The sequence below is a fragment of the Amblyomma maculatum genome, chromosome 4 (assembly GCF_055883805.1).
Source record: "Amblyomma maculatum isolate TAMU_Amacu chromosome 4, ASM5588380v1, whole genome shotgun sequence".
NCBI lineage: Eukaryota > Metazoa > Arthropoda > Arachnida > Ixodida > Ixodidae > Amblyomma > Amblyomma maculatum.
The window spans coordinates 38,969,755-38,996,719 of record NC_139347.1 but is presented as its reverse complement, the minus strand read 5'-3'; the positions used below and the strand labels follow the sequence as shown (position 1 = coordinate 38,996,719).

The window sequence follows — 26,965 nt, the reverse complement described above, 5'->3', positions numbered from 1 at the left end:
TTTATAGGAAGAGAAAGGCGCGGTAACTGTCTCACTTGTTTTTCTGTGGACACCGCAACCGCGCCGTAAGGGAAGGGAGGAAGATGGGAGTGAAAGTGGAATGAGAGAAAAAGGAGCCGTAGTGGAGGGCTACGGAGTAATTTCGACCACCTGGGGATCTTTAACGTGCGCTGACATCGCACAGCACACGGACGCCTCTTCGTTTCGCCTCCATCGAAACGCAGCCGTCGAGGTCGGGTTCGAACCCGGGTACTCCGGCGCAGTAGTCGGGCGTCTTACCACTGCACCACCCCGGCGGGGCAGATAGAAGAGAATATAGAGCAGAAAGAAAAGGAAGAGGGAAAGAAAGACGCGCGCCGCAACAACAGCCGTCGTCCACCACCAGCGGTGGCGTGTGCAATGACGGCCTACAGCAGATAGTTCAGTGGTGTGCGATGTCAGCGCACGTTAGAGATCCCCAGGTGGTCGAAATTACTCCGCAACCCTCCACTACGGCTCCTCTTTCTCTCTTTTCCTTCACACCTTCCTCCCTTCACTTACGGCGTGGTTCAGGTGTCCAGTCCCGCTGTGGTGGTGCAGTGGTAAGACGCCCGACTACTGTGCCGGAGTACCCGGGTTCGAACCCGACCTCGGCGGCTGCGTTTCGATGGAGGCGAAACGAAGAGGCGTCGTGTGCTGTGCGATGTCAGCGCACGTTAAAGATCCCCAGGTGGTCGAAATTACTCCGCGCACGTTAAAGATCCCCAGGTGGTCGAAATTACTCCGTAGCCCTCCACTACGGCTCCTCTCTCTCTTTTCCTTCACACCTTCCTCCCTTCACTTACGGCGTGGTTCAGGTGTCCAGCCCCGCCGTGGTGGTGCAGTGGTAAGACGCCCGACTACTGTGCCGGAGTACCCGGGTTCGAACCCGACCTCGGCGGCTGCGTTTCGATGTAGGCGGGCCTCGGCGGCTGCGTTTCGATGGAGGCGAAACGAAGTGGCGTCCGTGTGCTGTGCGATGTCAGCGCACATTAAAGATCCCCAGGTGGTCGAAATTACTCCGTAGCCCTCCACTACGCCCCCCCCCCCCTTTCTCTCTATCCACTTTCACTCCCACCTTCATCCCGTCCCTTACGGCGCGGTTCAGGTGTCCACAGAGCAAGTGTGACAGATACTGCGCCTTTCCCTTCCTATGAACCAACCAACCAACCAAACGAAGAGGTGTCGTGTGCTGTGCGATGTCAGCGCACGTTAAAGATCCCCAGGTGGTCGAAATTACTCCGTAGCCCTCCACTACGGCTCCTCTTTCTCTCTTTCTACTTTCACTCCCACCTTCCTCCCTTCCCTTACGGCGCGGTTACGGCGTCCACAGAAAACAAGTGAGACAGTTACCGCGCCTTTCCCTTCCTATAAATAAATCAGTTCAGGTGTCCACAGATCGTGTGACAGCTACTGCTTCTTTTCCCGTGAACCAATTCTTATTCTTATTCTTATTCTTATTATTATTATTATGTTGTGTATTTCTCGTGCCGCAATCAATTCATTGCACAGAACTGGTGGGAAGGAAGGAAGGAAGGAAGGAAGGAAGGAAGGAAGGAAGGAAGGAAGGAAGGAAGGAAGGAAGGAAGGAAGGAAGGAAGGAAGGAAGGAAGGACGGACGAGGGGAGTAGGACGAGTATGAGTGCGGCGGTGGAATGCCTGCGGCAGTCTGACAGAGCTTTGTTCTTTAATTGAACAAAACAAAAAACAAAGTCGTCAACGTTGAAAGAATTACCGACTTGAATGCCGAGAACCGCATTCGCGGCACTCATTAGGTGGCGAATAACCGTAGGGCACTCTGCTCTTCCACAACTGGCGCCGACATCGCAAACTGGCACTCGTGGTATATCCGAGAAGAGGCGACCGTTGAACTGCGGCCATTATACCTTTCTTCTCTCTCTGCGCGCATTACAAATACGTCTGCGGCGTCGGTAATGCGCCGGAAATTGCGGCAGCAGGCCGCCAGCATGCGCTGCTTGCTTCGTGGAAGCGGGTCGCATGGACCCCCTCCCATTTGCACCGCGCTTCAGCTGCCGCTGTCGGCCGTCGCCGCTTCGCATCGGCTCCGCAGCGCCGGCGGCGGCCACAGTCCTACTATACCACGGGCAGCAATCGCACAGCCTGGCAAAACACACCACGCTAACTGCCCATGGGTGTGGGCATGCATAATGAAGCCGCACTCTACGGTCTATAACGGCCTGAGGAGGAAAGGCGCGGCAAGAACCACAGGCAGGGGAGGATTTACAGGATGTATCTAGTGCGGACTTATGGGTGTTACATAAATTGATGTCAGCTATCAGCAAGCAGCCTGGATTCCGAAAGCTATTTGTACACCCTAAGTGAAACTGGCCGAAACGTTTGATGCCCGTGACAAGCTTCCAATCGATCGTGAGTCGGGTACAACTCGAGAAGGATTCCCCTCAAAGGGAGGCTCGGCCCGCCTCGCCGCAGTGGCTCAGCGGTTAAGACATCCGGCTACTGAACCGGAGTAACACGAGGTTCGAAACCGACCGCCCGCGGCTGCGTTTCGAAGAGGCGAAACGAAGGGCGTTCGTGTGCTGCGATGTCAGTGCACCCCATGGTGATCGAAATTACTCCGGATCCTTCCACTACGGCACCCCTCCCTCTCTTTCCGCTTTCACTCCCACCTTCCTCCCCTCCCCTACGTGCCGGTTAAGGTGTCCACAGAAGTAGTGTGACAGACACTGCGCCTTTCCTTTCCAGTGAACCAATTATTATTATTATTATTATTATTATTATTATTATTATTAGTAGTAGTAGTAGTAGTAGTAGTTGTTGTTGTAGTTGTAGTAGTAGTGATAGTATTATTATTATTATTATTATTATTATTATTATTATTATTATTATTATTATTATTATTATTATTATTATTATTATTTAGATATGTACAGGGAGAGTACTGGAGCGGTCCTTATAATGGGCCGCCCCTTACAATCGAGGTGGTCTCACTTGTTCCCAAAGGCGCGGGATCGAATCCCGGCCTCAGCGGCAGCTTTTCGAGGGAGGCGAATAGCAAGGCGCCCGTGTGCTGTGCGATGTCAACTCAGTGCACGTTAAAGAACCCCAGGTGGTCAAAATTTCCGGAGTCCTCCACTACGGCGTCTCTCATAGCCTGAGTTGCTTTGGGACGTTACACCCCACCAAACCAAACCAAACCATCACTTAAAAACGGGGCGTTTCGAGGAGTCCATTGTCGTTGTTGTTGTGGCTGTAGGAAGAAGAAAATGTACAGGCCTGCTACTGGCTCTGTAGATGAGCCACCTCCGCTGCCTGATTGATTGATTGATTTGTAGGAAAGGAAAGGCGCGGGAACTGTCTCACTTGTTTTCTGTGGACACCTCAACCGCGCCGTAAGGAAAGGGAGGAAGGTGGGAATGAAAGTGGAAAGAGAGAGAGAGAAAGAGGAGCCGTGGTGGAGGGCTACGGAGTAATTTCGACCACCGGGGGTCTTTAACGTGCGCTGACATCGCACAGCACACGGACGCCTCTTCGTTTCGCCTCCATTGAAACGGAGCCGCCGAGGTCGTGTTCGAACCCGGGTACTCCGGCACAGTAGTCGGGCGTCTTACCACTGCACCACCCCGGCGGGGCACCTCCGCTGCCTCGTGCAGACAGAAGAGAAAATAGAGAAGAAAAGGAGGAAGGAGAGAAAGACGCGCGCCGCAACAACAGCCGTCGTCCACCACCGAAATGGTGGCGGGTGCAACGACGGCCTACAACAGATAAAAAATTCTGTGGCAGGCTAGCCCCCGCCGCAAGCGGCGGTCACCTACCTGTCCCAGCCCCATCAGGGGAGTACCCTCACCGGGAGCCCATTGGCGTCGGCCGCGGGCCAGTTTCTTGACCAAGGCCCGTTGGGCCGTCAGAGCAGCCGAGCGGGCTGCCTCCCAGTTCCCCCGGGAAGGGCTGGGTAGAGGGGATAAGTATGATTTTTTTTACATGCCAAGGGGCACATGCCGGTTGGAATCCCTGTAGCCAGTTGGAGTAGAAAATGTATGCTTACGCGATGAGAAATCGTGTGACATCACCGTTGCGTCATAATTTTTATACGAAATACGGGAAAACAGGCGCCACTGGAAGTCCGCTGTTTATTGCGTCCGAGCACATGCCGAGCTGGATGCTGAGAAAGGTAGGATAGTTCCTCCTATACTCTTGTGGCTACAAGAATACAGGGGCCTTGGCACAGGGACAGTGGCTCCTGTTGGTCTCTAGCGGCTATAGCTGTTGTGGCTGTTGTGACCCATCGGTCGTCCCCAAAAACGGTTGCCGATGGAATTTCTTTTAATGGGGCTAGTAAAAGGCTTTCGTCCCGCCGTGGTGGTGCAGTGGTATATAGGGCGGTGGTGAAAACGTTTATTGATTCTTGAGCCTTATGATTATTGCCTATACTGATGGGACGGCTCGATATCGCGTAGAGTGGCCGGGAGCTTGCTCCAGCTGCCCACCAGATAAGATGCGGGATCGAATCCCGGCCACAGCGGCCGCTTCTCGATGGAGGCGAAAAGCTAGGCCAAAACCATGCAAATCAATCAAATTCCACTCTGCACAGTACTGGGAAACAAAAGCCTATGAACTCCTTGGTCGGGCAAATTTAACGATCGTTTCATCATTCAGCTGATGGGAGATATATAATGCTCGTGCTATAGTGCCTAGTTGTAGCGCGCGGAAAAAAATTCTAGATGGAACTTTGGACAACTGAAGTGCGATGAGGCGAAAGCCATTATAGCGCGGTGGATCGTAGCCCTCCACTACGGCACCTCTATCTCCCTCTCTTCTTTCGCTCCCACCTTCCTCCCTTCCTTTATGGCGTGGTACATGTGTCCGCGGATAATGGTGACAGTCTCTTTTCTATTTCGTAAATCAATTTCAAACGCCGCTGATGCCTGCTGTACTAACGCCTCCTAGACATGTGAATTTCTAATTAATTATTGGTTCATAGGAAGGGAAAGGCGCAGTATCTGTCACACTTTGTCTGTGGACACCTGAACTGCGCCGTAATTGAAGGGAGGAAGGTGGGAGTGAAAGTGGAAAGAGAGAAAGGGGAGCCAGTAGTAATTTCGACCACCTGGGGATCTTAATTATTTATTTATTTATGGCGCTGAGTTTGCCACTTTATGGCGCTGAGTTTGCCACACGGCATAAAAGGTGGTGGTATAGCGTCACAGGAATGTGTGGAGTGCAGCCATGTGCAAGAAGTCACACAAACTGCGTGCATAAATGTTGTTTGTTGTCCATAAGTGGAAATGAGAGTCATTACTCGGTGAAAGTCCAGCGTTTTGTAGAATGGTGTTGCGCATATGCGAAATTCCTGGGCATGTCCTTATTAGATGCCGGACAGTGGTGTCGCACGAGGGCTGGTACTCCCCTGATGGGGCTGGGGCAGGTAGGTCACCGCCGCTTGCGGCGGGGGCTAGCCTGCCACAGAATTTTTATCTGTTGTAGGCCGTCATTGCACCCGCCACCGTTTCGGTGGTGGACGACGGCTGTTGTTGCAGCGCGCGTCTTTCTCTCCCTCTTCCTTTTCTTTCTTCTCTATTTTCTCCTCTGTCTGCCCCACCGGGGTGGTGCAGTGGTAAGACGCCCGACTACTGTGCCGGAGTACCCGGGTTCGAACCCGATCTCGGCGGCTGCGTTTCGATGGAGGCGAAACGAAGAGGCGTCCGTGTGCTGTGCGATGTCAGCGCACGTTAGATCCCCAGTTGGTCGAAATTACTCCGCAGCCCTCCACTACGGCTCCTCATTCTCTCTTTCCACTTTCACTCCCACCTTCCTCCCTTCCCTTACGGCGCGGTTGAAGTGTCCACAGAAAAAAACTGAGACAGTTACCGCGCGTTTCCCTTCCTATAAATCAATCTCTTTTGTCTGCACGAGGCAGCGTAGGTGGCTCAGCTACAGAGCTAGTACCAGGCCCGTGCATTTTCTTTTCCTTCTTCCTACAGCCACAACAACAACATCGCACAGCACATGGACGCCACTTCGTTTCGCCTCCATCGAAACGCAGCCGCCGTGGTCAGGTTCGAACCCGAGAACTCCGGCACAGTAGTCGGGCGTCTTACCACCCCGGCGGGGCTATAGACATCTGGGTCTGCTTCTGTTTGCTGTGTGGTGCGGCGTTCGAGGAAGTAGCAAATGAAAGACGTCGCACGGACGCCTGAATTGGACGCTCGGCCGGGTCAGCTTCGTATTTTCATGAATCGCCTGGTGGCGTCATGACCTGCAGTGACGGTACATCATACGCCCCTTGTCTAACACAACCAGCATTTCATTGAACGCATCAAAGTTCACCGGCATTCTATAATTCGTTTACAGGAAAGGGAAGGTGCAGTATCTGTCACTCGCGGAATCCCGCTATCATCATCACGATAGACAAGGGGTATCATGAAGAGTGTTTCATGATCTGGGGCGTGGTGCAATTGGTAAAGCGCTGGGCTGGGATGGAGGTTCGATTCCCGGTGTAGACAAGGTTTATTAATTTATTTTTAACTCGCTCTAGAAAGCGTGACATCTCTGCTGACAACCTTCTGTCGACAACAATGAGGTTTTAAATTCTTTCATTCTTGGCGCTTTGTATACTGTATATCTCTACTTAGATACTGAGATCAATTATAGCGAATCTTGTTCCTTTTCCTCGCTGCCGCATTCGTGGCCACGGGCGCCTAAATCCCGCGCGGGCAGTTTACACAGAGAGGTTCAGCTCTCCCTAGCTTTTAGACAGGTATGTGAGGTAGTCAAGTTCACTCGAGGTCGTGGCCGTGTATTCGCATCTGACCCCACGCCAGTGACCGACGTTGCACACCACGGACGCCCTTGCGGACTCAATCGTTGATGAGGGCATGACTGGGCCTGAGTGCTGGGTGCGTCGCATTCCACTTCGCAAAGCGGCGCAAAGCACCTACTTCGAAAACGAGTGAGCTATGTGGGACAGACAGAGGGCGAGAGAGGATCCACCGCTCGGTGTTCCAACTCCTGTGGTCCGCTTTGTGTGAAACGCCGACGCGTGGGCGGTGGCCGTCAGCGGCGACCGTACGCGCATCACTCGCGCTGGTCCCAAGAATCCAATCAGGGCCGCCGGCGCCGAGATTGCGCAGGCCGATTCGGCGCGCTCTGCGGGTGCGTCCTGCAGAACGCCTCCTGCGATGCAATGTCCGGCCTGGGCGGGGCGCGCGCTGGCGGGCCTCCCCATCACTGCCGCTTCCCTTCGCGAACACGCCCGGGCTGCACCGCAGTGCGCGAGCACCTCCGCAACCCCCACGTGCTAAAGCCCCCACCTGTCTCATACGACTGCCGCCGTTCTCCGCCTGTACACTCCTAGTACAGAGGTAGCCAGGCTGTGTGTGTGCGCGCTCGTGTATATTCGTATGTGTCTGTTTCAAAGTCAGCGAAGTTGGGCACTGGGAGCGCGCCCTCCGTCAGGCTTTTCCGTGTCCGTAAAAAATTGTGCAGCGCTGCAGAAACTACAGCCAGCGGTGTCAGCTAATCGTGCCGCTATTTCGCGCAGCAGTTCATCATCGCTGGTCATTGGAGACCGTAGAACACTGCCCAGTGAGAACTACTCTTACACCATGCCAGTGAGCGACAACGACTACTCCGGACGTCGTTCATATGCGCAGACAGTTTCATGCCCAATTACAAGCGCACGGCGGCAGCTGTGCCTCTGACGGCGCTGCACTGTACTCCTATCGGCGATCAGGCCGCTCAGGAGGAGGCGAACGAGACGGGCAGCAGGGACGTCGACGACGCCGTTCTCCTTCACGAGGAGCGATTCCCACGTCCGGAGAGGAACGCCTTTTGTGAGCGTGGCGCCCAGGCGCTCCTTTGCCGCACCGGGCGGAAGGAGGGCAAGAGGGGTGCAAGAAGGCGCCGCAATGGGCCATTGCGATGGCGGAACTGCATATGTATTCGGCGTTGCTGCCTCCGGGACTACTTCTAAGGCGTATGTGCGTGCGTGAGGCACATTCTCCGGATCACGGCCTCGAAAAGGGTTGCCACGTACAGCGCACGTGGGCGTAGGAGTAGCGATTTGCAGGGCTACGCGCTTGTGTTTATCCGTCCATCCGGTGACGGGACGCGGAGAACCGTTGCATGTGGAGAGCCCTTCAAATCCATGCATTAGCCGTACACCTCGAATATCCGGTGATCAGCTGATAGCGAGTTCAGGATGCTGATCTGTATATATATATATATATATATGTGTGTGTGTGTGGGGGGGGGGGGGCGCATTTTTTGTGACGATGACTAGCTTTGATGATCACTCTCCCTTCGATCTGTCTTTGGTGACGAAACGAATGACGCGAAATGGCCAGCTGACTTATACCTAATATTTGCTTTTCCGCTGTTTAAGGTGTATCTTCCTGCTTCTTTATGTTGAATTCCAATGGCAGATCCGGATCAAGCTTTTCTGCTCCTTTTTGGGCAGTCGTATTCCAATGCAGAATGGGAGCGAGAGCTGTCTGTTCCAATGGCAGATTGGGATCAGGTGTGGATCCCGGATCGCTCCGTGGAGCAGCGATATTTGCTCCGCCGAATTCGGGAGATTTGGCCGGAAGCCCGTATATGCCGGCTCTCATGTTTCCGCTTCTGTTCCCTGCTACGACCGGCGCATCCTCGCTTCCTCGTCACTGTATATCCGAGCAGCTGTGGATCACATGAAAACTGCGCGTGCCTGCCGACCTCCAAGGAGTCAACTTTCACTGCAAAATCCTCGCGGTGAAAAATCTTGCGCGGCAGGCTGCATCGAAATTCTAGTGAACTCGAGCAAGGAGCGGAGGCCGCCGGCAGGCACCAGCATCAGGCCAATTACAGTGGTCAGCCGTCGCTGCGACGAAAAGAGGCTGCTACAGCATAAGACAGAATGACTTATCTGTCGTAAGCTTTCTTTTATGCTAACCTTACAAAACACATCACGTGAGCTGTATGCACTATTCTCTTCATTGTTCCTGCACACTTCGGCGGCAGCAAGACGACGAAACTCTGCAGCCAGCCACAACAACGTCGATATTCGAAGCATATATTTTTCGCATTCGGACCTCGTAAATGGTTCCGCATCCGAACCGACTGAAGAACATTTCTAAGCATTCCTTACGTTATTAGTATTATAGCGAGCGAGCCTCTGAATTACTGCAGGCAGAAAAAACTTCCATTCCCTTCGCTTGAGATGCCGTCGTGATGCGCTAGGCGTCATCAGCTTTTCTGCCGCTTCAAATACATGTATTAGCTTCCACCCAAGACTTGATTGTACTTTATCAGAAACGTTAAGGTTCATGCCATTAGATACGCTTGTTTTGCCAACAGCTGCAAAAATGTGCTCCCATCAGAGCGAAGGAGACGGCGGCCATTGCAGAGGGCTGAGCCATTAGAACCAGTGTGCGCACTGCTTGGCTTACGTCCATCAGGGAGCATGCTCCCGCGGGAGCGAACGCGTTCCAATGGCAAATATGGAGGAAGGGATCTACGCCGCAGCGATGCGCCGCGTCCCGTTTGTTATTGGAATCCAACATGAGATAGTTTTCAACCCCACATGGCCAAAGATTTCCCGCTAGCTTAGAATTTGTTGCTGGAACTGCTCTTGCTTGTTATAAGCGAGGGTGACCGGACCGTGCAGAAGTGATCGCCTCCTGTTGTGAGATGTCGCGAACGATGCCGTGCACCAGGGGCGCGGTTGTGTGCTCCCACGTAGCATCGATAAGTTCTCGGCTACGATGTTACCATACGCGTTTGCACATATCGCATGAACTGCACTGCCGAAACCGCAACACTATAAATATAGAAGCTAGATGTTAATTGTTAAGCCCAAGTAGCTATAGGTTGCATGCACTCTGGTCACGGTCGTCTAGGAAGGCCCTCTTCACAATTCTGCCGAACTCGCACATGTACTCTGCGCACGTTGCTTGTCCAGCTGTGCATACGGGATACAAACCTTCAGGACCTCGTTTCATTCTGCTGGGAGGAAACATTCTTTCTCCTGTTTCTTTTTCCTTTCGGAAAAGTCGACGCAGATTCTGGTCGAGTCTCTAGGAAAGAAAAATGGTTGTAGCCTTAAAAGGTGGTGGCGTAATACTCGTTCCCTTTAAGCAAACGTGCAACGTGAACGCTCCCTTTGCAATTTCGAAGCGACAGTCGCTTCGCGATGCTTTGCGCCAACAAATGAGGCCATTCGGAGTGGCGATGGTGTAAGGAAAAAAGAAAAAAAGAAACGTTGTTCGTAAGAGTCTGTGCCCTTGCGGTCCCGCCAATTCGTGCCGTGGGCGCTCGTGAAGCCAGTTACCGAGGAGGAGTTGCATAGGGTGAAATATAAGGGGGGAGGTAAGGGGGTCCTAGAGCACCCCCGCGCGCCGCCTTTCATCGCTCCTCTCAAAGCGAGCGGAGGACCGGTTGAAGCAGAGCGGCTTGCGGCGAAGAGCGATTCCCTCATCAACGCCGACGGCGCGTGTGTACGTACTACGTGCATGCGGCCCAGTTTTCGCGTTTTCAATGCGTTCCGTGCACAACCTTCCATCTCGCCCTTCGCGGAGAGAAGCCGTTCGCTGCGAAGGGGTCGCCTCCGCCCCCTGCCCCATGCAACCCCATTCTCTTATGAGCTCTAGGTTGGCTGTGCAAGCAACCCAGTGTTCGTGCGCCTGCACGTGTCCTGACATGGTGGGGGGATTCTGTGGTCGCCCTCCGGTGCCAGTGGGTTTTGAAAAGACGGTTGCTGCGATGAAATGTGACGCTGGGATTGAGACAGGTTGACGAGCACTTTCATTTGTTCGCCGAAAACGCGAGAAGTGTCCCATACACACCAATAAAGTGTTTTCGTTAAAAGCACCCATACTCGTATACTGAGCATAACATGAAACACGCAAGATGTCATCGGGCTCCTTTCACGAACGGCGGCCGACACGATAATTTTTTTTTCCCGTGAGTTATACCAACATGCTTGCGTGGTGCGGGCACCCGGACTAGGTGCAAAACAGCTGCGCATTTTCTGGTGACAGTCACGTACAGCCACATAAGGGTGACAGATTACGAGATTATATCTGAATGATCCTGAGTCCAGCACGCGGGGAACGATCGAGTGCACATCACCGCTGGCACATGTTGAGAGGTTTCATATCGCCGCATCGATTGTGCAAGACATTCGCGGATATAAACATAGGGAAAACTCATGAAAATCGCAAATTTTGCTTGAAACCTTCGTGTTTCGAAAGAAAAAGCACATAGTAAGAAGTCTGCGCGTTAAAATATAGGTCGGACGCATGTATGAACTTTCCTTTTTTCCTTTTCAAATTTTTCAGAGCACCCTGCGATGTGTATGGTGGGAGCAAATATCGTCCTAAACGGCGGTCACATATATGTTAGACATTGTGTCATCTCAAATCTCCTACAAAGGTGGCAAAGCATCCAGCTGGACGGCTGAGTAAAATTAATATATATCTATACTATAGATAGCGGCAAATATAAATGCTGTTAGAACGTTGGAACCGTGCAACGGCTTCTTGTGGTTTGTTTGCTTAGTTGTTAATTCTTTGCAAGAAGGTGGTCTTCAGGAAGACATACCGCGAAGGAGGTCGGCAGGCCTTGTAGCCTTGGCGTCGGTAGCGAGAAGCCCGATGACAGGAGCTGTCATGAAAGGCGGACCAGATTTTGAAACCTTGCTTTCCTCACTAAATGCGTCTATTTGCCTCCCTTCCCTCGCTCCTTTACTTTTACTTTTTTTTTTTTTTTTTTGCTTTTCCTCTGCAGGCTATTTGACGGCTCCTTCAACTCAAAAATGTCCCTTCCGCTATTAGCTCTTACTATATTTAAACCGTCGTTTCAAAGTTCTCTTTCAAAACGCATTAAACGACAGAGCATGTTTTGCGAGTCTGGAATGGAGCGAGACTATAAAAAGTGTGCCGGCATCTCGATGCAACAGTTGTTTGTGATGTGCTTTTTTTTTTCTTTTACTTTTTTTTCCCATCTTACTATCTCTGACTGCAGCTAGATTCACAGGGTTGTGCGCTTTTCCTTTCCTTGTGTCGGATGGATGCATGAGCCATATCTTCTGGTTGGCGACCAAATTTGCCCACACCAGGAGCATAGCCGGTTCTTCAGAGGGGGTTATAGCCTGGCCTAAGTGCACAGGCTGTATCCACTCAGCAGACAAATCTAGAATAAGAGAAACTTCAAACCCCATGCATGACTTTTTTTATTGCTCATCAAAGCTATTTTTTTTTTTTTTTTTTCTGCTTTGATAACGGATTCAATTCAATGTGGATTACGTACGGATGCCAGCAAATAAACATGTTCGGCCATTCGCTTATTGTACAGAGAATGGAAGAACCGAGGATTTCTTAATGCAACGGCTTAGCCAGTGAGCGAAAGGCATCCCAACAAATTTTCTACGGCGTGGCTTCATGCAAGCGTGGTGTTCAAAATTCCTTGTTTTCGGTGAGCCGTGAAACGTGATGATGACCGCCTCTCCTCTGAAAGGCCGACCGAAATTTATAAGGCGCGCATGTATACGGGAGCCCGAGAAGCATCTCTTGTCTTGGCTCCCAAGTCCACCCAAAGCCCAGGGCATGCCCGAAGCCACCTCGGTCGGTACTCACGGCGAAGAGCGCTGATGGATGGCGAGTAAGAAGGTAGAGTACAAGTGGAAGGGGGTACCAGAGGTTGTTCTCGCGTGTGTACTCCCTCTCCCCCTGTAAAACTTCCTCTCTCTCTCCCTCTGCAATGTTCGAGTGGGAACACTGAGCGAGTGGGTGGCCCCGAGTGTATGCAGTCATGGTGGCGCAAAATGCGCGCCCGTGCTATCCCGTGCTGCTTCTCCTACAGGTCTTTCGCCCATCCTCCCCCTGCCCCCCTCCCTCCGGCAAAGGTCTTGCGCGTACCGAATGTCCTACCGGAAATCACGAGAGTTAACGCGCGCTCACGTTTTCTCCTCCCACGCACCGTGCATCCCGCATATACGTGCGCGTTACAAGTCGCGCCAACTCACAGCTCTGATTAATTGAGCTGCTCAGGAGGACCTCCCCTTTGGAGCTTAAAAGGGAAAACGCCCAAATTGGCGCACTTCCTCTCGCTTTCTTCTTGGCCGGATTGCCACGCACCAGTGACTGCGGAGCGGCTGTTTCTCCTCCGTGGCCGCCGACAATCCTATTACACGCGCGAGCTCCTTAACGTGCTCTTTTTTTTTCTTCCCACAATCCAGTTCTTCGATTCGCGAGGAGTGCGAAGCCGGTGCTTCGCTCGATTAACGCTCGCCGAAGCCTCGGGGTGACCCCGCCCAAGCTCATGCATTCTTATTCGTTTTCACACAATGGCGTTCTCAGGCGAGTCTATCGTGAAACTGGCGCATTTCCTTGTCACCTTGTTGACCCGACTCGCACGGTTGGGACGCCATCTTCGCCTCTGTAACGGCCTGCAAAATCGTCAGAGCCTTTATGCATCTACGCCCTCTCCGTCGGACACACACGTTTTGAATACAGCAGCCAATATATGCATGGAATTTGTTGCATCTTCTCCGGCCTCGTGCTCCATCTGCTTGTTCCAGTTCCCTCCTTTCATATTGGAGAGCAACCCAAAGGCAGATGTCCCGAGTATCTCCATTCTGCAATGGCATGGTCACGTAGTGTACAGGGTCGGATGAAGATGCATCGCCGCTTTTGAGGATTGTATTATGGACGAGCGATGTAGCTTCCAGGCAGGAGGATGTTCCGAATTTACACGTTATAACGAAGTAGCATGGGACGCGAAAATGTGTTCGTTATATCCGATATTCGTTTTAAAAGCGCGCGCCCAAATTCCTGTAAATAAGTCTGCTAATAAAACGAAACAAAACGCGCACTAATAGGGACAACCCAAAGGTGCGAAAACGCGCAATTCTTAAGTTAAAAGCTTGGTATAAACATGAAATCCCACCTTTCGTTCCGTGTTGGTGAGCAAAAATGATACTCAAGAAGGGATGTTGCCTCCGCGCACAATTTGCGCGACGTAGCCAACGGACTCGGGGAGTGCAGCGAGCGCGCACGGTCTCGCGGCATGACGAGGCTATGGTGATGACATGCCAGTCACATGCCTGACAGCCGTTATATGGCCGGACTCGAGCGCTGGCGGCGGTAGCCGCCATAGCGGTAGCGACGCTCTAGTCCGGCCATGGCATTCATGTCCTCCGAGATAACCGCACGCAAAGATGTGATCTCGGAGGCCATGGGCCTTTGGCGCTAGTTTTTGTTTCCGCCGCTAGATGACTCGGTATGCAACGCGCGGGAGATTTAAACACGTTTCTGTGGCGGGCGATTGGATCGATTGAAAAATTGCGTTTTTTTTTTTTTGCTCCTTTACGCATTTTTTGCAGTTTTAATGTAAAAAACTGCTTCGCTATAAACGATCTAGCGTCGAATTTATAATTTTGTTTCGTTATGCGGAAATAATTCTCATAGAAATAAAGCATAGACCAACCAAACTTTGATTTTAGTTCGTTTTATCCGATAATTCACCATATCCGTGTTCGAATTATAGCGAGATTAATGAAAGCAGGCTGCTGTTACCCAACGTTTTTGTTTCAGACCGTTAATACGATCATGGAATCCAGGCCCGCTAGTTAGGGCAGTTAGTGCATGGCTTTATAATCGAATCTGCGGATGCAAGCGTTGCTGTTGATTCTGCGAGGGCTCATGGCTGCGCGCCGTCGCGTGCTCTTGTCTCGCTAGTCTGAAAACTGCCTGCTGTCACGCATGAATCAGGCCTACCGTCGCCTTTGCTACTTGTACGGACTTACGTACGTTTACGCATGCAACTAAGGGGAAGGGGTGGGGGCGCAAATTTCTGCGCTGTTGTTGCTTGGGTAGAGACTGCTCGTGAATAAACTAAACTAGACATATGTAGTTTGCACCAGGGCGGTCCTCCGTGCACGGGCTAAAGCGAAGCGTGCAGCCAAAAAAGAAAGAAAAAATGCAGAACGCTCGCTATGCGCCAGTGACGCGAAGAATAAACAGCGCTGCTTACTGCACGGTACATGACCAGGAAGCGGTTAAGTGAGTTCATATTGAAAAGCGAGGAAGGAACAAAGAGAGAGATGCCTCACAACTCACGCATAGCGCCTGCGAAGATGATCGCTTCTATCATTTGTCGCAGATTTAGCGTAAAGTAAAGCCATGAAAAGGAGGAAACGAATCAACCAAAGTCGTAAAACACTGACACGATTTTGCTTAGCGGTTTTAGAAGTGACAGACTGGCATAGAGTCATAGAAAAGTGTTAAACGTATTTATTGCTAGAAATGCAATTGCGGGTACACATATCGTCGGTTGGAATCGCTAGCTCAAACTAGGCTCAACTTGACTCGCAAATATATGCTAACTGGAAGCGAAATGACATGTCACCACCGTAAACGCTGCACGGAAGATGATTGAGTCACAGTTGTGATGCGAAAGAGGGTAAATCTGGCGTCGCATGCAGATCCGTTAGTGATGCCGTTCGAGCAAATGGCGCGTCACAGGCGATGGGGAGTAAATGCCCTGCAACAGGGTTATCAGTGCGTGCCGTCCGCCGTCCCACTCCCCGCTTGTGTGGCTCGACAGCGGCTGGCGTCGCAGTTGCTATGGAAACCATGCGATGTGCGAGCAAAATATTTACGCGGCTTTTACGATCATATGAGTGGTTTCGCACTAATAAAGTTGAAGGAAGCTAGTAGCAACAAATAGTAACTACCTCGGCTTGTCTATAGTGATCCCATGGTGCGAGACCTGGCCAAGGATGAATTTTTCGCTAACCGCCAGGTCTTCGAGAAGTGTACGTGTACCTTTCCGTTGCTGCTGTGTGTGAGCGCTAAACCGGGTGCTATGCAACTGACGCCGTTTATGATGAATGTTTTGTGGTGTTAGGGCAGCTTTGGTCAAAGAGTGCCATGAAATAAGATAGGTCATAACCCCCCCCCCCCCCCCCCCCCCCCCCGGTTTTTCCATAAGCCAAACATCAGGCAAAGAAAAACCTTGCATATGACCTTGTTTGCAGTACTTCATTATCACCACAATTTCACTGCATTCGTGCAGTATGTAGGTATACATCGAGGAGAATTGCGTTTATGCCCAAGAATTCATTATTCCGCTTCATTATAACGGGGTTTACCTGTCAGAGCTTCACTAAACTTTGAAGTTGCCGTCAGCGCTATTTAATAGAGAGCGACTCTGGCCGCCGCTACAGTTACGACGCTTTCTCTCGCTGTTGGTTCCCCGAAGCGATTCTCACGGTCCACCGCTCACGTTCGCGGAGGAGGCACGCCGGCGTCCCGAGCAAGAGAAACCTATCCGCAAGCAGGTCCGCACAGGGAACGGAGTTAATTTGTTCTTCGAAACCGCTTATGTATCCTCCCGCGCGTGAGTCACCGAGCTGGTGGGAGGCGACGCTACAAACGGGAAGGCGTTTCCCCTGTCCGTGTAAAGACGGAGTCTGGTTACATGGTCGGCGCAGAAAACACAAGGACCCCCCTTCCTTGCAAGATTTTGTGGAACCCTTAATCATAGCACCTAAGGCCAGTCGCTTTTGCGGGGACGAAGGGACGCCGGGCGAATTATTGTATACGCAGTGTTATAATCTCTAGCTGACGGGCGGTGGCACGATCTCATTCGGGTTAGCTGAACAGTATGAGGCGTCAAAATGAGTGGGCAGCCGCACAAGTAGCGGTGAATACAGCGGTAGCTATATACAGCAGACATGTTTTCACGAGAAGAGGTTGCTTGCTTTTGTCCACATCTGAAAGTTTCGGTATAGTCAGCGCAGTTTTGAAAACGTGTTCAAGATTTATCAGCACAGTTATCGCCGTCAGTTTGTCACCCCGTAAACGGTGCGCGAAAGATGTGACGTTTTTACATCTATAGCCATCGCACTGACAGAACAAGTCGGTGAGGATGAGATGATAGCTAATTAAACTAACCGTTTGGAGATTAGTAGTTTTACTTTTCGGCATGCCAGGAGCGATAGATTTTAAGTGGTATTCTTCAGTTAGAATCCGCACTCACTGACTTCGCTGATGTTTTTCCCGTTCTTATAGATGATACTCACAGATTTTGCCGATGTTTGTTCGGTCTTTGCAGGTGGTATCCTGTTTTCAGGCAGTTAAAATCCCCACTGGGCGATTTCGCTGATATTTGTCGGGTACTTGGCCTCTTGCAGGTGGTATTTGACAGGCAGTAGTTAAGTATAAAATAAACTAAAACACTTTCTGGCCGCGAGTGGGTTTTTGCGGCTCCAGAAGAGCTTCGCTGCATTAATCCACTAGCCGAACAGCCCGCGTGTCAAACTCTTTCTCGCGCGAGGCACTTTGCATGCCGCCGATGTTTTGAGTGGCCTCCGAATTTTAGTGGCGGCTACTCTACTCACCTATTTATCAGGTCATCGTGTGAAACCTGCTTGATCTTCCGAACGGAGCTTCGAACCGAAACCGAAACATAGGTGAAAACCGAGGTGCTAGCACACTTATTTGCGATCAGCCAGCCACGCTAAATCGTCTGTGAAATCGTCTGTGCATGTTTACTTTAAGCGCAGTGAACGAATGTGCAAATTTCTGTCCATAACCATAAGGATTGGCCCATAACCGGATCTGGCAAAGTCGTTCTGTTTTGCTGCGCCAGCATATGTGACTGGGCTGTTAGCGCGAACAGCGTTCAAACTCGGCACCACAAGCACATTCTGAACTATTCTGGGCTCGCTCTTGCTAATGGTCTTGGGTAATAACGACTAGCAACGTACATATACATATATAAAGGAATTTCAGCGCCTTTCTGCTATCTCTCGTCTCATCTACACCGAGGGTGACTAATCAGGGCGCGGCCAGAACAAAAGGAAACGGCGAGACTGGCGAAAATAATAACAAAGAAACGAAACCTTGGGGTTGGGATGGGGGAGAGTTCTGATTGATGGCCGAGTGAGCTCGCACGTGTAAATGCCTTCGCGACCGCCGCCTGTGGAGTTGGTTGGGGCCGAACAAGACGCGAACAGAAACGGGAGGCTGCGAAGAGAGGTAAGGGGGCAGATTTCTGCTGCGAACAGCAGGCGGCAGCAGCAGCAATAAAGCAGCGCTAGGAGTTTGCGCGTACGTAGCTCGCTCGCGGTGCAAACATTCGCCCCGGGGTTTAAATAAAACGCCGCACAAAGACGACGGCAGAAGAAGAAGAAGGAAGGGGGGGGGGGGTGATTTTCTTCCTGGGTTCGTCTTTTTCTTCCTTTTCCTTCATTCGTTCATTCTCGCGCGCACACGTGCGCACTGTGGTGTGTGCGCGTACGACCAAAGCGGGCGGCCTGCTCGCTGGATGCCGCCGAAACAGGAAACAGCAGGGTCAGAGGTTGAGCCGGGTGGAAGGCGGGGCGCGCTCACGAAAGGAAACAAGTCATGGCAGGAAGACGACGGACGACTGAGGCGATGGCGCGGGAGGTGCGGAATGACCGCCGCCGAAGCCTCCTCCGCTTCTTCCCTCCATCTTCGCCGCTGTGGGCCCGAGTACTTTGCTGGTGTGCATTGCGCGCCAGAGTCATCACCGCTGAGAATCCAATGTGTGCCCAGAGCACACGGACTGCCACGCACATATGTGTGTATGCGCAACGGAGGCAAAACAGGCGTACGTCCTCTCCTCTTGGGGTCCGTCCCGGACACCTCCTATATCTGTGGAGTTTGCCAAGCAGTCTAGGTGTGGCTCCGGCTGGTCGTCGAAGAGCACACGGCGGCGGTGCTTTACCGAGAGGGGAGAGGGGGGGGGGGGGATGGACATAGGGGGTTGAGGCCATCGAGCAAGAGCTGCGAACCGGTCCCGTGCACAGGTTATGGAGGTAGCCGCAGAAGCAGCAGCAGAAGTAGGAGCAGCAACTGCCCATGCGCGGGCGGGCGCTTCTGAAAGAACGAGTGGATTCCCACCGCCGGCGTTCGCAGAGGCAGGCCTCTTGTGTGGCTCCAAGGGCCCGAAAAGAAAAGGCAGCAGTGGTGGCCCCGACGGCCGTGTCGAAGCTGGGGCCGCGACAGCTACGGCAACGCTGTGGTGGAGCACTTCTCACGCTGGTTCACCCCCGCAAGGCGCACTGTGCTACAATGTAAACGAGATGTGTGCCCTCTGTGGAGCTGCCACGCTGGCGAAAGGATGCTGTATAATGGCGGGCCAGGTGGGTGTTGGATGGCCGGTCGCGTCTCCTGGAAGCAGGCTTCACAAGTGTGCCGAACCTCTTTGCATAGTTCTAGGTGCGGGACTGAGTGCACCTGTGATGATGAAAACGCATTTTGTTGTTTGCGGGCGACTCATATAGGTGGCACTAGTTGAACTTTGTGGCCTGGGAGCTCCACAAAGTCAAAGATGGTTTTAGGCTGTGGAAGTTTATGCATGCTTTATGTCTCAAACGGTTCCCACAAAGCGGAGGCTTGGGACAAGCAGGAAGGCACTGCGCTTTTCGCGTGTGTTCATGGCGGAATCCATCAGGACAGCGACACTTGATGTTTTTACGACCGCTCTCGAAGGATGTGAGGACGATGACAACTTTGCTTTCACGCTGAGACCCTCTGTCAATGAAAAGGCTCGCGAGCGGCCCACTAGTGGTTTCTCACACCATGACTTCCGGGAATGAAACATATGCCATCTGCCTCTACCAAACTGTGCACCACTGCTGGCTGGCAGAAACGACTGAGTCGGTCCTTTTGCCCGTATGCGCGTGAATTTGATGGCAGAATATCTTTTCCAAAACACTGCATGCCAGACTATAGCCATGTGCAGCCACGTAACAAAATTCTGACCTGGAGGAGAGGAATTAAGAGGACGAAGCGGCTCCAAACCCTTCGAGTATGTAGTCGAAACATTATTGATCTCCTGCCCGAAGGCAGTAGAGTTGTACAGCCCACCGCTATCGTGTGCCACTTTTGCCAGTCGGCACTTGTGCATGTGCAAATGGCCTGACCCCGTGGAATCAAGCCGCTGCTTGTGGTCCCTGTGGTATCTGGTCGTCCGTATCGGTTTAAGAATACGTTCAGAGCATTGCTCTCAACATGCATCTCTTCGCATCGGGAAGAGGCAAAAAAAAAAAAAAAGGAGTATTTTCTATCATTTTTCTTTTTTGAAGCGCGACGTTTTGTCAGCAAGTGCGGAGAGACTGGTCCACACCGCCGGCACTGCCGACCGTGCAGAAATGGTTTATCCTGGGGTGGGAGGGAAAGTTTTGCTGAGACGGGAGAAGGGGGTGGGAGCTAGGGAGGAGACAATCACTCTCACGCGTGAGCGTTTGCCGATGATGATGGATGGCGAAAGCGCTAGGTTCGGCCTGCCAGTGGTTGGACTCTTCTCTCTTCTCCGGCTGTTTAAAACGAAGTAATGGAGGCAAGAGTCCTCCGAACAAGAGATAAGAAAGATAAAAGAAAATGGCGGGAGAGAGTATGGGTGAGGAAGAGACAAGAGGAAAGAATCCGTGGGAGGAAGAAAAAGCGCTCTCGTGACCGGGGAGAATCAGGGTCGAGCTTATTGTGCTACCGGAACAGGATCGATCGCTTCGCCGAACAGCGAGCGAAAGGAGGAGTTAGTGCCGATGCCTCGGCCGCCACTGCCGCACACGCAAGAAATCTTCGTCTTTCATCTTATTCTTTTTCCACGAAAAACAGCGAAAAGGTCCGCGCGCTTTTATCGCGGAGCTTGTAACTAATTCGCGCTGGCACTTAAACGCAGAATGCACGGAATGCGGTGCGCGCTTGCTGCGCCAACATTTCTATGTGCAGTGTTGCGATACCTTTAGGCAGCGGTGAAACATAATTCCAAGTTTTCTCCTGGTTGTTTGACAGTTGTCGCTAAGCCGGTTAATATGCGGTGACCAATCGCAATGGCCATTCATATAACTATAGCGAAGGATTAAGCCAATCACTCGTCCCTTTTGCAGACAAGGTTCTGAATGCGACCCGTGATTGGCTAACGGCTGCTATGTACTCCTGCATTTTATTTTATAGAGTGAAACTAGGTGAAATGGACTATGGACACGCGTGGTGCATACGCATATACCATGCATGCATGGACGCACGTTTCAGGATTACGTTTCGCGAATACGCAGTTTTGCGCTTAATTGCGTTGTCTGAGCCAGGGGCGCCAACGCACATAATTTTCGTTTCAAAACGCAGACATAATTATTGCCTTCCGCAAGTGTTTGTCCGGCGAAACGTCGCGGCTGTCCCGATTAACAGAGGCGCCATATTAGAGGCCCTTGCGACGTATGCAACGAAGCAGACCAACAGTGCCTCGGCTGGTTAGGAATGCAATGACGTCTTCTGATACTCCATCTTGAAGTGTGGGTTCGTCTCTACAAAATTGGATTGTAATGCTCGATAGTGGTGCAGTAACTGGTACTGCGAACCGTAGAAATTATTGCGAGCCAATAAACTGTTTTGCCCAAATAGAGCTACTTGTCTCTGATACTTCAGGAACAATGTCACTGCGGAAAGAAGGAAAGGCAAGGTGCCCGCTGACCAGTGTGTATTAAAGAATGTCGTAAGGGCAGCGATGGAAGAGGTATCGAGGTTGCGGAGTACGGTATAGGTAACCCTGTCCGCCCCGGGAGCAGATTTACGCTGGAGAGATTGCAGCGCTGCGGATATTTCCTCGACCGTGAACGGGGAGTCCAGATCGGGGTTTGGTTGGCCGGTGTATGGGGGCAGTGTGGGAGCAAGCGGGGCGGTAGGGGGAGCGATTTGAAGGCGAAGTTGGGCGAGGAGAGCGTCATCCGAACCTGAGAACGTCTGAATTAAGCGGCGGACAGATTGGGAGGTGTGTCTGCGGGACTTGGTGGGATCTAAGAGATGGCGGAGAAGATGCCAAGTACGGGCTGTACCCAGGCGGCCGTTCAGTGAGTCGCAAATGCCGTTCCACTGTTGCTGCGCCAAGAGGGCCGCATGACTTTCTGCCTGGGCCGTAATGCTGGCGATACGTTGCTTAAGGCGTCGGTTATGGCGTTGACGGCGCCAGCGGCGCACTAGGCCCCTGCGCGCCTCCCACAGATGGACCAGATGAGGATCGGCCTCCGGATGTTGGGTTGTGAGTTGGAGGGTCTTTGCGTAGCGATCGACGTCGGAATGGAGGGCGCGGACCCAGAGTTTGATATCAGCGATAGAATCCGACGAGGGGGATTCCGTTCGGGCGGTACGAAAGGCAGGCCAATCGACTAAGCGTGTTTTCCGGAGCGGGGCACGAAGCGGAGCTGTGTGGATCGTAGTCTCAATAATGTAGTGGTCACTACCAAGCGTCTCAAGAAGGTTCCGCCAGTCATGGTGCGGTACATGGAGCAGTAAAGTAAGGTCCGGAGAGGTATCGCGGGTGACGGAGTTACCAAGGCGGGTAGGCGTCAAAGGGTCAGTAAGTAAAGAGAAGCCGTGCGATTGGACTAATGTGTACAGTCGCGTACCTTTGGCTGTAGGCCGGGTGTAACCCCATGCGGGATGGGCTGCGTTGAAGTCTCCGACGACTATCAGAGGGGAGCGGCGTGCAAGACGACTGGCGTGTTCAAAGAGATAAGAGAAAGATTCCGCACGGGAACTGGGAGGGCTGTACACTGCGAGCACAAAAACGCTGGGGGTCTGTCTAGATGGCGGTAGCAGTTCCAGAAAAATATGGTCGGTAGTGGTGCCGTCGATGTCATGAGTCACCGGCACAAGTTGTTTCGACACAAGCACTGCACAGCGGCTAGCCCCCGATGGCATGCAACACACATATCCTGGGAGAGTAGGCGAACAGCCGGGCTCTTGAAGGGCGATGACGGCCGGTGCGGATGGAGCTGATGTCACAAACTGTAGCAGGGACGAGCGTTTGCGGCGATATCCGCGGCAATTCCACTGCCAGACCACCAGGGGCTCGTTGTCCGGTCGGCGGTCTGGACGGGAAGAGTTACGGCGCAGAGCCGCCATGTGGGTATGTTAGAGTTGGGGGCCGCAAGACCGGAGGCGAGAGCGCCGGCGTAGTCTGTTGGGGCGGCACTGTGGTGACTGAACCGCGGGTTTTGCGCTCGCGTCTCGCCGCGGGTGGGGTGGACGCCTCGAGTAGGACTACTTTCTCTTGGAAAGATTGGAGCGACGCCTGCATTGTCGCGAATAGCTGAGTCATTTGGCCAACCGTAGCAGCTAGCTCCTGCTGACCAGTGGTGAGTGCCTGGATGGCTTTCATGATGGAGGGGTCAATGGGCGCCACTGGGTGGACCGGAGGGGGGAGTGAAGCGGGTGGGGGTTGGGGTTGCCGCAAAGACATTACTTGACGCCGGAGGTCGGCGATCTCCTGGCGTAGCTGCCGGATTTCAGTGTAGGCGGGTTGTGGGGCCACGATGGGAGTTTGGGGGGGACTTGAGGATGCTGGGTCTGGAGCCGCCGCTGCCAAATCCGCCCATCTGAGCCCAGGTTGCAAGGAAGGAGAGCCAGGTTGGGATGATGGGGAAGAATTCTCCTTACCTTCCTGCTGGGGTGTCCGGCGGGATCGACGTTCTCCCACGCTGTGGCGTGGAGCTGGAATTGGCGGTGTGCTTGAGTTTTTGGCTGGAAGAACGACTAGTGGGTGGGAGACGGTGATCTGTGCACGTTGCTCACTGGGTGGTCCTCGCGGAGCCGGAGGTCGAGGGCGCGGTGTAGCGTAGCGCCGAGGGCAAGTGGGGTCCCCAGTCTTGTGCTCGGCGTCGCACAACGCGCAGCGGGGCTGGCAGGGATGCCCTATCGGGGCGTTTGTTTGGCCGCATATGGGGCAGAGCGGAGTCTCGGAGCCAGGGCATACATCTCGACGATGGCCTTCCCGGCGGCACAGTGTGCACACTTCCCTTAGGGATTTGAATGGGCGGCACCGGGTTTCGCCGCCATAAAGGTAAACGAAATATGGAACCCGGCGGCCGGAGAAAATTATCAATGCTGTGCTGGAGGATCCCATGCGCCGAGCGTAGAGAACTTTATAGCCGGGTGCCCTGATGTATTCCTGGAGTTCAGTTGGCGTGATGTTCGGCGGCACATTGTGAATGACTCCTTTGCACGAGTCATCTGGGGCAGCGACGTAGGCTGTAACGGTGTAGCTCTTGTTGTCCAAAGTGACAGACGTGATTTGGCGGAGCTTGTCTGTCAGTGTAGCAGAGGGTGTGCTTACAATGGCCGTGTTGGTTCGATGGCGTACACGGCATACGGCTTCGGCTTGAAATTCCGTCAGCTGCAGTTGGCAAGCGGCAGCGATGCCACACGCGAAAGAGTGCGGTGCAAGGCGGGCGAGGTTCAGACCTTCGCGGGGTCGAAATATGACCTTGTAGTCGGCCTCCGGAAGGCGAGGGAGAGGTGGTGGCCGGGATTTGCGACGTGGGGGTGGAGGAGGGGGTATTGCTGCGTCCGAAGCTCCGGAGACTGGGCGAAAATGCGATCCCACGTAATGGGCTGTGAACCAGCCACCGTCTTCCCGAGCGGCATCGATGTGGTTGTCATACTGGGTCGACGTGGCGAGATGATTTTCCGGCGAGTTGGGCAGCACTTCCTCGTCGCCGTCATCTATATCCGTTGCAGAGTCGTACTGTGTATTTATCGCCGAACTAGTTGAGGCAGCAGGCGGCGGAGTGGTAGCCGTGTGGCTCGTAGACATCGTCGTCGCCATCGCAGAAACCAGGCAGGCAGCAAAGTGCGGGACGCGGGCACGGAGACGGCGTCAGCCGCCGGGAGGAAGAGGCAGCAGCCGCGGCAGCGCAGGCTGGAGCAGACGCTTTTCGAGGAATTTTCGCCCCGCTTGGGGCGGCGGATCGCGGTTCGCGAGGGGAGACACCGGAGCCGACGGAAACACGTCTGCTCTCGGTGCGCGCTCGAGGTGAACTCCAAATCGCCGGGAGACATTTACCTCTGGACTCGTGCCTCTTTAGCAGTAAGAGGTGAAGGCAAAAATGTAGGGGTTTCCTCCGAGGCGGTGCGAATTTGGCAAACCCTACGGAATATATTTCAACATTTGCCCTCGTTGTCCTCGAACAACTACATGCAGTCCTAGGCTAAAAACCTAATTAGAAGTCAATGCAAACCGACTTCTCAATAAAGTTTATTTTCTTTCCTTCGACCGCTGCTGAGAAAATAATTGAAGGCGTCTCTTCCTTCAGGGCTATGAAGCGATAGATTTAGAATGGTTACTGTTTGCAGGCTCCCCTTCCAGGTCGCCGTTCGCGTACATGCACTTTGTTAATCGCTGGATCACTAATTTATGCCTATGTTATCTCGCACATATTCATCAGCATACTGTCGTAAGGTGGGGCCACCTGACATAGCTCCGCTTTAACCAAACCACATAACCGTGTCCGCGTGGCCCAGGATTACTTGGGATCCAAGATTCCAGGGTTCAATTTTCACCTTGAAGGAGTTGGCAGCTCCAGCCAACTTGGCGATGCCATGTGGTCTTGTGACGTCACACAACCCGTCGACCAATCAGTGCCATGACATCTGCCGTGGCACTGAGATGACATTGACTCGTGATTTTTAATGCACAAACGCCGACAACACGGACGCCACATTTCTGCGTTTTAATGACGGCCGTGTGCCCATTTCTGTGCGCAGGTGACGGTGACGGTGCTGGACCGCAACGACAGCCCTCCTCGGTTCCAGAACGGGCCGTACATGCTGTCCCTGTCCGAGGACACCCCCGTGGGCACCACGGTGGCCGTGCTGGAGGCGCAGGATCCGGACCTGGAGGGCAGCGTGCGCTTCAGCATCGTGGCCAACCGCCAGCAGGACTCCGAGGGCGGCGGCCGCTTCGAGGTGGACCCGCTGAGCGGAGCCCTGGTGCTTGCCGAGCCCCTGGACCGAGAGCTGCAGGCGCAGCACCAGTTTCACGTGTCCGCCACGGACGGAGTCCAGTCACAGGAGGCCCTGGTCACTATCGAGGCAAGTTCTCGACGTCGTCAGTACGTTGTCCCTTGCATGCATAGTACGTAGCGTACTTTTCTGCAGTGGTAATGTACTCCTATTTTTGGTAAAGCGCACAGAAGACAACAATGGCAGAAAGGAGGATAACCACACTAGAGCCAGTGTGTCGTGATAACGAATGGGCATCACGTGTAACGGCATGTGTGTTAACCTGACATGTGCTAGAAACGGTGAACCACCGGGTTACGATACTTGTGGCGTTTTATTTGAAGCAATTGGCTAGAGACATCGGCGCATCTGCGTACATTTTTTGTATGAACGAAGTTCCTTCAATTTAATTTCCTACAGAAAAGCGAGATTGCAAGGGGGAGGGCGGTTAGTGTTGGACGCCATGATTGGAGATCAAATAACTCGGGTCTTTTTGCACATTAGCTGAATTCTTAAATCTTGCGTTGGCTGCGCGTTCACCCCATTGTCACATGTAAACTATAAACGCAGCTTTGAATATTTCTATATAAAAGTGTTATTCATTGCTTTATTTAACGAGCCCATAGATCGTGCTCAAGGCAGTCAACGTGACGTGGCAACCTAGTTGTTTCGTACGACGCTAGATTGAGCCGCCAGCTTACGAGTTTCGTGAGCTGGCGGAGCGTATTAGCCGGTATAGACTCCTGTGTAAGGTATTGCATTTGACCATGGCCATTCGAACGGAACCCGCAATCTGTGGTTAACGAGCGCGCTTTTAAGCGCTCGTAATGGACGCCTTGCTCCATTTTCCTTAACGTCAAGAAGCTTCCGTAATGGGTGCGCAGTGTCATCTCATTTCATCGCTGTGCGTGTCACGAGTGTGCCCGTCTGTAGGTCACGGTGATCCGTTCACTAGTACTAGTTATTGTCGTCACGTGGCTGTGTATGTGCATTCGCTCTTTGCTCGTTGGAAATGCGAAATTATATGCCTCTCTTCTCGCGCTAGGTCCGCAAGCCCATAAATCGGCCCCATATACGTTTTATTGCTTCGGTGCCGCAGGTACGCTAACTGGACGCCTCTCTGACGCTGCCACGCACATAACAGAACTCGCTTTGCGACTGGAGAAGGACGGGGAGAGCCT

The 26,965-nt window shown here is 52.8% G+C and overlaps 1 protein-coding gene across 1 annotated transcript in view; it reads left to right on the top strand.

Annotated features, from left to right (window-relative positions):
• Positions 1-26,965, top strand: part of LOC146190769 (cadherin-related tumor suppressor-like) — an 86,702-nt gene that overhangs the window by 59,519 nt on the left and 218 nt on the right. The window contains exon 5 of the mRNA XM_084600232.1: positions 25,548-25,874. Within this exon, the coding sequence (XP_084456358.1) occupies positions 25,548-25,874 (327 nt within the window). The remainder of the gene's footprint in view (positions 1-25,547; positions 25,875-26,965) is intronic.